General features: G+C 38.2%; 1 protein-coding gene across 2 annotated transcripts in view; it reads right to left on the bottom strand.

The window, feature by feature from the left end:
• Positions 1 to 12,144, bottom strand: part of elp2 (elongator acetyltransferase complex subunit 2) — a 100,976-nt gene that overhangs the window by 40,826 nt on the left and 48,006 nt on the right. For both annotated transcript variants that reach the window (XM_012964648.3, NM_001015799.1), the window contains 1 exon segment: positions 7,643 to 7,831. In XM_012964648.3, coding sequence (XP_012820102.2) covers positions 7,643 to 7,831 — 189 coding nt within the window.

Raw genomic sequence — 12,144 nt, 5'->3', positions numbered from 1 at the left:
TGTTCACTTATTACATTTTTGCGGTTGGGGTTTACATGTCCTTTAATCTGTCATGATTTTAATGCTGTAGTTTTTATTACTAAATTACACTGTCTATATTGCAAATACCGTATATACTCGAGTATAAGCCGAGTTTTTCAGCACTAAAAATGTGCTGAAAAAGTAAACCTCGGCTTATACTTGCATATATACGGTATTTGAATTTGCTGTTAAAATGTGATCGTCCCCCCGTGGACGACGTAACGCGCGCTGTGACGTTCGCGCGACATAGGTAAGGTGCCATCAGTAAGGTGCCGAGCATCGCCAGCATCGGCTTCAGCACAGTTGGGGCATCAGACGGCGCCGCTGGCATCAGCGCGCCGCTTCATGGGGTAGGGGATAAAAGACATATAAATGAGGCATATACCTATATACCTAATGAACAGGTTCATGTTTTCCATGCGTAGTCTTCATACTGGCCAACACGCAACAGGTCACCTGTACAATATACCTAAGTCACATATGCACAAATGTTTTGAATGGTTTTATGGCCTTTTTACAGATGTTGCCAGAATTTCCAGTTCACTTGAATAGTGTGGTTCACTAAGTTAACTTAAGGTGGCCATACACAGGCTGAGGCATATATCTAATGAACAGGTTGGAGTGGCACAGAAAGCAGTGGGTGTGTGGCACGGCGGCCTTTGAAGTGGGAGACCCAGGTGCATTGTGCTTGGGTCTGAGCTTTCAGAAGGAGCCAGCGCTACACATTAGAACTGCTTTCAGGTAACCTATTGTTTCTCCTACTTCCATGTAACTGGGGGAGTCCCAAGCCATACTTGGATTTCTTACTATTGCATGCTATTCTGATATATACTGGGAGCTGCTATCTTGATGCTTTCACATTGTTCTGCTAATTGGCTGCTGGGAGGGGGGTGATATCACTTCAACTTGCAGTAGCGGTTGGATTTCCCTCGGCTTATACTTGAGTCAATAAGTTTTTCCAGTTTTCTTAGGTAAAATTAGGTACCTCGGCTTATATTCGGATTGGCTTATACTCGAGTATATACGGTAATTCATTCTAACATTTAAGGGAAGATTTACTAAAACTCGATCATTTCTCATTGTTTTTTTATTTTAAAATTCGATTAAACTTGTTTTCCCAAATATTTACAAAAAAAGGTTGCAAGGAAAAGTCCCTACGATAAAAGCTGTAAAAAAACTCAATATTTTTGAAGTGTTGCAGCAAAATTTCTGACTATCAAAATGTGGCAGAGACAATTAAGTTATTTAAGTTAGGATTTTCTGACAAAACCCAGCAAAACCTTATAGACACAAGAAAGTACTTTAAGGAAAGGAAAAGGGATCTTTGCCGTTGACTTTCACATGAGCTCGGCAAGTTTAACCTGACGAATCGCTGAATTCGGACTTTTAGCATTTAAACTCATAGTAAATCTCGGAAAATTTGCTGCGTTTTTTCTCTGCAACTTTTCCGAAAGAAATTCTAAAGAGTTTAAAATTTAAAAATCAATGGTTAGTAAATGGTAAACTTGTATTCTTAAACCAAGATAAGAGATTTCTAATAAGATCTCCAGTAGGTAATAATAAATTAAAAGGTTTTAATATATGCAAAAGTGTAGAGAAACGAAAGAATACAAATAATAATTCCCTTTATAATGGTGAAGTATATGATAATCAAACTGATAAATGTTTTTGGCAGAATAAACTAATTTTACATTTATCAACTCACCAGTAAAGAGGAGATAGTGTTACAAAAAGGATTACATTTTTCCCTACAAGCAATATGGATTATTTTAAAACCTATGTTGATTTTCAAAAATTTATTAGCAAAATTGCTTTGAAACAATATTTTAAAATTAAAGATTTGCAAAATTCAGTTCAATTCAATACAATACAATAACTGTTAAATCTGATGTAATAGTTGAAATGAAATTTTGGAGGGCAACGTATGTGACAATAAGGTACAAGGTGACTTTAGTGAACAAGAAACTGAATTATTGAATTTATGGCTAAATGTGCAGAATCAGATTTAACTGAATCAATGATACATAGTGATTTAAAGGGAGAATCAGTGTTTTCACCAGATATCCCTCCAGGTAATGCTATTTTGGTTTATAAAAAAAGTGGTAGAGCAAGAATTGCTAAAGATTTTTTAAAAGGATTTATCTACAGATTGGAGGTTCTGAGATAATTTGACTCAGAAACAGGAGAGCCCTAGCAAATTAAAAAAATAATAACAATATTTGCATTAAAAGGGCTGATAAAAGAGGGAAAGTGGTAGTGTTAAATAAAGATCAATATAAAAGAGATCAAAGGCATATGAATATATGAAGGATAATCCACTTAAAAAATATAAAAAAAGAATTGCAACAGTTGTTGTTGGAAGCAAGGAGGATATTAAATAAATCAGAAATTGAATACATATGGAGGGAAAACCCAATTATGGCACATATCTATGCTCTACCTAAGTTATATAAAAATGTTTTTTGTCCCCCTGGAAGACCAACAGTCTCAAGTATAGGAAGTCTAACAGAGGGTCTCAGTGCATATGTAGATTATTATAATAATTACATTGTCAAGTCTACACCAGCATATATAAGGGGTAGCCAGGGTGCTTTATCTAAAATAACTTCTATAAATTGGAGAAATAGTTATGTTTGGGTTACGTTAGATGTACAATCACTATATTCACGCATAAATCATGTTGATGGGCTGAAGGCAGTCAATATGTATTTATGTAGATATTTGAAATCAGATGAACAAGTAAGGGTTCCTTTTAGATGCTGCTGAATTTATCCTCTCACACAATGTGATGACCTTTGATGGTAACTATTATAGACAACTGATAGTAACTGCAGTGGGGGCAAAATTTTCACCCTCATATGCGGGTCTGTTTATGGCAATGTGGGAGTAGGAGTACATATATAGAGCTGACAACCCATATCATGAGAACATAGATAAGTGGTACCGTTACATTGATGATGTCATCATGGTATGGGATGGTGAAACAAAGAAGCTATCTGGCTCAATAGCAATATGTATGATATCAATTTCACCCTGGAACATAATGTACAAACAATTCATTTGGGCAGATTAATACAAAATAGTTTAGGAAACCAGTTGCAGGTAATACAATTCTGAGGAGAGATTCTTTTCATCCAGAACATACAGGAAAATCAATACCATATGCACAATTAGTGAGATTATATAGAAATTGGTCTAGTTACGAGGTATTTCAAGAACAAGTGAGACAAGAATGTGAGAGGCTAGGGGAAAGAGGATATAAAAATAAAGACTTAGAAATGGCATTACAAAGAGTGGATGATTTGAGGGAAAAAGATAAAAGTGAGGGCTCTAAAGCAATAGGTAAGAAAGAAATGACTACCATAACTGGGAAGAAAGAAGAAATAAGATGTATCCTAGATTATGGGGTCCAATATAAACAAATTTGTAAGACAATTAAAAGAAATTGGAACATTTTACAGGCAGATCCAGTGTTAAAGAAGTCAAAGGCTTTTTTCCATGCAAACTTTATAAGTCATGTAAACATACATAGTGGTAACGTAAAAACTGTTTTGAGTAAAAATACAGATAAAGAATATAAGATTGAAACTTATATATCATGCCAAACACAATATGTAGTCTACTGTCTTCAATGTGAATGTGGCTCCCTGTATGTAGGACGAACTATAAAACAATTAAGAACAAGATTGGGAGAACAACTGAGAGGATTGAAAAATGAAGATAGTGATAAACCCTTTTAGAAACATTTTGAGTATGCACATGAAGGAAATTCAGTATGTTTGGAATAGATAAGATAGATGAAAAAAGCGAGGGGAACCTTGTAACTAAACTCTTTAGATTAGAGTCTAAATGGAAATTTACATTAGATACAGTGATACCAAAAGGCATGAATACAAAGTTTGAATTGAAAAAATTTCTTGTGTCACTTTGGAAACAGATACAAGAGGTGACTTTAATATTTTAAACAAGAATTGAATAAGATACACTGGTCTGGGTCCTTGAGAGAATATTGATATGGTACATATTTGTTTTTTATTGGGCAATATTAATATTAAACTGGTTAAATTATTCAAATAAAATTATTTGGCACTTTAATATTTAATTGGATATGAGAAATAACTATTACGATATATATTTGTGGTTTGTCCCTTGAATGTACCCTTGAAATTTGATAATTGGTAAAATTAAATGCAACTTGGTGTTATGTATGTTTTATATGATTTTATATGATTTGTGCAGGGTGCAGGGTTGTTTAAGGACCCTGGGGAGTGTGTATTTTAAGTTTTGGTTTATTATGTGCCCATTACAGGGTTTGATTGCAGCACTGTGTGCTGTATAAATCATAGGTGGAGGGTATACAAAGGAAGTGACATGAATATGCCACACCTCCTCTGAAGAAGCACCCAATGGTGCAAAAAACACGATAGGAGGGCAGAGTATGGGTACTGGGATGCACCTGTTTGTCGCTGGTATAGTATGTTTATTTTTTCTAAATTGTTTTGTTAAAAATTGAGCCAATGGTTGTTAAATAAATGGTTGTTTGTTTCACTGATTAAATTGTTGATTGATTATCTATATATACAGGACCAGTGGGATATAACTTACAGATTATTTTTCGTAGTATATCAATATTTCTGTGTATTCTTAAACCAATACATGTATTTGTTAGCTGTAATATTGGTATGTAGGCAGTCATCTCAGTGTAATGTACCTGATCCTGTGCTATCAGAAGTAGCCAGAGCTACACAACAGAACTGCTTTCAGTTAAGCTTCTGTTTCAGAAATAGCCAGCACTGCAAAATGCAATTACATTCAGATAAGCTATTTTTACTCCTATTCAATGTTTTTTTCTCCAAATCATGCCACAATTCAGCTGTTTCCTGGTTGGATGCCATTCTCACATTTACCAACAGGAGGTGGCAATGCAAAGGATTGAGATTGTTTTGCTCTGTGCAATGTTGAAACCTTCTCCAGCCTTCCAGTTACCTCAGTTACCTACTTTTTTTTAAAAAGTAAAAATCTATCTAGGGCTAATTTTCCCACTGCCCCACACTGTATTTTAATGTATTGTTGAGCCACTACCTTCTGTCTCTCACTGTATAATGTATTAAGAATTTGTATTTATTGTTCTTGAAAGTTAATGTACAATTTGTACCAAGTGCATACTGTTTGTGTTATTGCTGACATTTATTTAAATCACAACCCATGCCTCCCAATGTGCTGTAGCCCCTAGAGATGGAAGAAGAGACAGGGCACTTTGTTTCCCCTCAAGATATCTATCTTGCTACCCGTGGGCAACAGAGTACTGGATAATATCTTTGAGTTGTTCCTTATATGAATTGCAGCAGGTGAAACAGACTTTTTGCATAATTGCATAAGATTGCCCTTTCTGAAGTTTTGCATAATTACATTTAAAGTCAGTTTTACCTGCAGCAGTTCACATATAGTAAGGAACATAAGTATTTGAACACCCTGCGACTTTGCAAGTTGAGGGGTCTGAAATTCACATTGTAGGTGCATTCCTACTGTGAGAGACAGCATTTGAGAAAAAAAAAATCAGGAAATCACATTATATGATTTTTAAAGAATGTATTTGTATTGCACTGCTGCACATAAGTATTTGAACACCTGGCAATCAGCAAGAATTCTGGTTCTCAAAGACCTGTTACTTTGCCTTTAAAAAGTCCACCTCTTCTCAACTTATTAATCTAAATTAGTAGCACCAGTCAAGCTCTTTAAAGACACCTGTCCACCCCACAGTCAGTCAGGCTCCAACTACTACCATGGGCAAGACCAAAGAGCTGACAAAAGACACCACAGACAAAATTGTGGACCTCTACAAGACAATTGCCAAGAAGCTTGGTGAAAATAGATTGTTGGAGTAATTGTTAGAAAATGGAAGAGGCTAAAGATGACTGTCAGTCTCCCTAAGACTGGAGCTCCATGCAAGATCTCACTTCGTGGGGTATCACTGATGATAAGAAAGGTGAGGAATCAGCCCAGAACTACAAGGGAGGAGCTGGTCAATAACATGAAGACAGCTGGGACCACAGTTTCCATTTGAAGTTTGCCAATGACCATCTGGATGATCCAGAGGAGGCATGGGAGAAAGTAATGTGGTCAGTTGAGACCAAAGTAGAACTTTTGGTCTAAACTTCACACGCTGTGTTTGGAGGAAAAATAAGGATGAGTTGCATCCCAAGAACACGATCCCTACTGTTAAGCATGGGGGTGGTAACATCATGCTTTGGGGGTGCTTTTATGTGAAGGGGACAGGACGACTGCACTGTAATTAAGGAGAGGATGAATGTATTGTGACATTTTGAACAACAACCTCCTTCCCTCAGTCAAAGCATTGAAGATGGGTCGTGGTTGAGCCTTCCAACATGACAATGACCCGAAGCACACAGCCAGGATAACCAAGGAGTGGCTCCATAAGAGGCATATCAAGGTTCTGGAGTGGCCTAGCCAGTCTCCAGACCTATATCCAATAGAAAATCTTTGGAGGGAGCTGAAACTCTGTGTTGCTCAGCGACAGCCCCGAAACCCGACAGATCTAGAGATCTGTGTGGAGGAGTGGGCCAAAATTCCTGTTGCAGTGTGTGCAAACCTGGTCAGGAACTACAGGAAACGTTTGACCTCTGTAATTGCAAACAAAGGCTTCTGTACCAAATATTAACACTGATTTTCTCAGGTGTTCAAATACTTATGTGCAGCAGTGCAATACACATACATTTCCTGATTTTTTTTTTTTTTTTTTCAGATGCTGTCTTACACAGTGGGAACACACCTACAATGTGAATTTCAGACCTCTCCATGATTTCTAAGTGGGAGAACTTGCAAAAAGGCATTTCCTGCAAAGAAGCTGAATTGTTCTGCATAATCTGTTTTACAAAGTCAAGGTATTTTCAGGAGAATTGTGGCCCGTGGTATTGCAGATTTATTGTTGGCAGTAAAACTCCTGGTCTGCCATGACCGAAATCTGTGCTACTGCCAGATGACAAACCTCCTGAAAAATACCTTTACTTGGTGTCAATATGAATTGCGAGTGGTAAGACATTTGAATCGAATCATATAATCGAATCATAGGCTGATGTCACACCAGGCTTATGGCGTATATTTTCGGCAAGCTAAAAAAACGCTTGGCGAAAATATGCACCATATGCATCATATGTCCCCTACCCGCGCTTGCCAAAAATATTCACCATACGCTATGTGTGGCATCAGCCATATAATCAGGAAGGCAATTTTCTGCAGTTACTCGATTCATTCATTCAGGTATTTTTTTGGTTGTGCAGATTTCCCCTAGGAAACAAATCTCCCTGAGCAGCTTTACTGGTTTTCCCAGTCACTGAAATACAAAGCAGTTTTTCTAATAGTGCATGCTATTAGCTCTAATCTATTTGCTCTTTTGAAAAATTTATTTCAGTGCAAAATTTTGCTGGAGAACTTATTAAGTGATCTGTTTGTTTCCAAGGCCAGCTAATGTGCATAAGTTGGTGGATAGTAACCTGCCACAGCAATTCTGACATCAGTTACAGAGGAATGCTAAGAAGTGTATTTTGGCATATGGACAGCCAAAGGAAGATTATGAAATTAAAAATAATATTCTGGTACTCACGTTTAAAAGCAACTTCTCTACAGATATGCAAGAAATGTTGCTGAAATTTTCAATGAAGTTACGTGGTGCTGCAAAAACTCTTAGAACTTTTTCATCAGCTCCAGAAACAAACTGAAATCTGCCAATCATAGCAAGACATTGCATGTCATATCCATGTATCTGAGGCCTTGCAATTTCATGCCACGTTACCTGTGGTAAGAAAGATCCCAATAATTTTATTAAAAAAAAAACCACAACTGTAAGCTTCAATGAATCGAGAACTTTAAATGACAAAAATACAACCCCCACAAAACAAAAAATGATTCTGCTGCACTGACATACCAGATAACCACATCTAGTACACACACACACTTTATTAATTTCAAAGGGCCGTAATTACAATCCCACTTAGGTGTTATATCTTGTGGCAGGGCCCTCATTAGGTACTAGGTTTTTCATATATATCCATAATCTGCACTGGCAATTCAATGAAAATCTATGAAATGATGGATACTACTGAAAGCTTGTGAATGTATTACCTATTATTATTATAACTTCTCACCAGCTGTTAAGAGGAAATTTTTTTCATGGGTTGCAAAATTTTGCAGAAATATTTACAGTTGTACATGACAGACACATAGGGGCAAATTTATCAAAATTTTGAGCTGTTTGTTTTTGCTTTTTTTACGATTTGAAAACACACAGCAAAAAAACGTTAACACCTATTTACTCGAAAATATTTTAAAGAATCGTAAATAACTGGATATTTATTACAGAAAAAAATCTGCCCAGAACAAAAAACTAAATTTTTGGCAAGTAAAAGCTGGTGCAGTTCAATAGAAGTCAATAGGCATCATCTAAAACAACTTTATTTATACATTTTCCAGCTTTATTAAAACATTCAAGTTTTTTAGCCTTATTGAAAATAAATGGAACAATGTGATTGAGACAAAATGCATACAGGAATATAGTGTTGCATTTTTTTCTTAAATAAACTAGTCACACGAGTTAAGCCTAAATCATCATGCAATGTTGACTAATAACATTGTATGCTAATACTGTTTTGAATTATAGCTGTCCGAGATCTCTTTCCTGTATACAACAGATGAGATCTGACTATGACTTAGCATAGTATGCCATGAGAATTATTGTGCCCTGTGTACAAAAGAATGTTATACATACATTTAACCTATAACATACCTTCATCAGCAGATGTGCTGATGTAACTTTGGCGCCAAATTAAAATATAAATAGCGCACCTTCGCTTGTTTTCATTGCCTAACCTGGCTCTGTGTATCCAGACCTTAGCGAAGCCTTGTCTTTGATTGTTCCACTGGTTTTGACTCTTCACCTGTTTATTTGAATCTTTGCTGTTTGCCTTCAACCCTTTGCCTGACTCTGACTTTGCCTCTGCCTGACCCCTTTTGTATCGTGTTACTGTAACAACCATGAAAGTGTACAGAATCCCTGTCCCGGCAGAAGAAAGTCCTGGGCCCAAAAAGGGTGTCAGGGAAAACCGGGGGTTGCCAGGACTCTTCTATTTCACCTAAAAGGTTGTTACTAGCAGTCTATGGGCTTCCTTATATTACAGTCTGTAACAAATTAGCTTGGGCCAAACACGGAGGCCTCTCAGCCTGCCACGGGTTATCTGGAAAGTGTACTAGAAGCCTCCTCGAGAGACTCGAGCTCCAGGAGGCTCAGCAAGCCCATCTGTCCCAGACTTTCCAACTGTAATCCTCTGGATCTAATCTGGATGCGCTCCAAGGCACTCATGCTAGTGCAGCTCCATCACCTCATTTCCCGCCTCCAGTTGTTCCTCCTGTTGTGACACAGTCTTCAAAGCCAAAGATTTCCACACCTACCTGTTACGTACGGGATCCTGAGGTATATAGGGGATTTCTGAACCAGTGCCTAATTTTCCTCAAAAATTTCTCACAGAGAAGACTAAGGTGGCTTACATAAAACACAGAAAGAAAATCGCCAGAGCTCGGTCTAACCCACGCTGTATCGTTGACCAGCTGCTAGAAACACACTATTGTGCCAGCGCTCGGTCTAACCCACAATCTGGAGTTGACCAGCTGCTAGAAACGATAAAAAGGTTTCTAGCAGCTGGTCAACGCTACAGCGTGGGTTAGACCGAGCGCTGGCGATTCCTTTCTGTGTTTTGTGTACAAATTGTAGCCAAATTTTGCTTCTAGCTGCTATGTAGCCTTTAAACCAATGAATCACTTTCATGTTTGTGCTAATGAGCTGGGGCTAAAAAGCTCCCTGCTTTTCCACTAGAGCCTTTTTGAGCTAAAGGTAGGTGCAACAGGGTCTTACTACTCAGTCACATTGTTTGCTGGGGGACTTTATTTTAATTGCATCACAGACTCAAAGTCATTAGACAGTGTAGGACTCACATACAATGAGGGGCCTTGACATGGCACGTGAGCTTACATATTTTGTATAAAGTGTGGTACTAACACCTAATTTTTTGTAAAAAAAGCACTGGCAATCTTTCTTTCTCTTTAAGGTGGCTTACATGCCTTGCTTTACAGGAAAGCTCTTTGCCTGGGCATCACCACTGTGGAAGAAAAATTATCCTTTTATTCACAACCCATCTGCCTCCATCTACACGTTTCATTAAAATTTTCAATGCTCTGGGTCGGGAGGTAAATGCTTCTGGTAGTCTTATGAAGATTTCTCAAGGCTCTCTGTCTGCTGCAGAATACGCAACAGATTTTCACGCTTTGGCTGCTGATGTCACCCAGAATAATGATGCTCTGGTTGCAGCATTCTGTCAAGGGCTAAATGACAATATTAAGGATGAGTTGACCTCTAGAGATCTAAAGTCTCGGTTGATAATGGCAGGGAGGCCCATAAGGTGTTTACACGTCATTCTCTCGCCGGAACCAGTATTAAATGTATGTTTACCAATGCAAGGAGTCTGACTGGTAAAATGGGAGAGCTGGAGGTACTGGCGTTGGAGCGGAAATATGATGTGATTGGTGTTGCTGAAACTTGGTTGAATGAGTCTCATGACTGGGCAGTTAATATTGGGGGGTATACATTGTTTCGGAGGGACAGGGGCAATAGAAAAGGAGGAGGAGTGTGTCTGTTCATTAAGCACGACTTAAAAGCAAATATTAAGGAGGAAGTTATGGGGGGAACAGAGGGAGCTGAATCCTTATGGGTTGAGCTTCTCACAGATAGTAAAGAATCTACCAAACTAATTGTAGGGGTATGCTATAGACCCCCTAATGTAAGCGAAGAGGAGGAGGCCCAGCTCCTGTTGCAAATAGAAAAGGCTGCTAGTTTGGGGCAAGTGATAATAATGGGGGATTTTAATTACCCTGATATTGACTGGGGCAATAGTACTGCCAGGACAGTAAATGGGAACAAGTTTATAAACTTGCTGCACGACAACTTTATGTCACAGGTTGTTGAGGAGCCAACCAGGAACCATGCTATACTAGATCTAGTGATCTCTAATGACCCAGAACGTATAGCAAATGTGCAAGTGGTAGAACCCCTGGGTAATAGTGACCATAATGTTATTTCATTTGATGTTTGGTGCAGGAAACAAATTTACACGGGGGCAAAAAAGACAATGAATTTTAGGAAGGCAAATTTTAGCTCCTTAAGGGCAGCGCTTCAGGGCATAGATTGGGGCATTATGTTTTCTGATAAAAATACAGAGCAGAAATGGTTGTCATTTAAAATGATATTAAATCATTACTGTTCTCAATTCATTCCATTAATAAGAAAAAGTAGAAGTGTTAAGAATCAACCTATGTGGCTTAACTCTGAGGTAAAGAAGTTAATAGGGAAAAAAAGGAAAGCTTTTAAGAAATATAAGTCAGAGGGGACAGTAGCTGCGTTTAATGAATATAAACACTATAACAAGTGTTGTAAAACAGCAATCCGGAAGGCAAAGATAGAAAATGAGGAGCGCATCGCGGCCGAGGCCAAGACTAACCCCAAAAAGTTTTTTAAGTATATTAATAGTAAAAAGATGCAGGTTGAGGGTGTGGCCCCATTGAGTTATAATAACAATATGGTTACAGCGGATACAGAAAAGGCAGATGTGCTTAACCAGTTCTTTTCTTCTGTGTATACAGTAGAGGAGCCAGTGGGCCAAGTCCCACCCAATAGCTTCACTGTTGCCTCAGCTCCAACTATACAGTGGTTGGCACAGGATATGGTGCTTAAAGGGTTACACACGATAAATGTAAACAAGGCACCGGGGCCAGATGGAATACACCCTCGGGTACTGAGAGAGCTAGGGGCAGAATTGCAGTGGCCCTTGTTTCTGATATTCTCAGACTCGCTCTCATCAGGTATGGTACCTAGGGATTGGAAGAAGGTGAATGTCACTCCCGTATTTAAAAAGGGAGTAAGATCTCAGCCTGGCAATTATAGGCCTGTAAGTTTGACATCCGTGGTGGGCAAGTTATTTGAAGGCTTGTTAAGGGATCACATTCAAAATTATGTAGTGGAGAATGGCATTATGAGCAGTAATCAGCATGGCTTTATGAAGG

The sequence above is a fragment of the Xenopus tropicalis genome, chromosome 6, assembly GCF_000004195.4.
Source record: "Xenopus tropicalis strain Nigerian chromosome 6, UCB_Xtro_10.0, whole genome shotgun sequence".
Classification (NCBI taxonomy): Eukaryota; Metazoa; Chordata; class Amphibia; order Anura; family Pipidae; genus Xenopus; species Xenopus tropicalis.
This window is presented reverse-complemented; position numbering and strand designations above follow the sequence as displayed.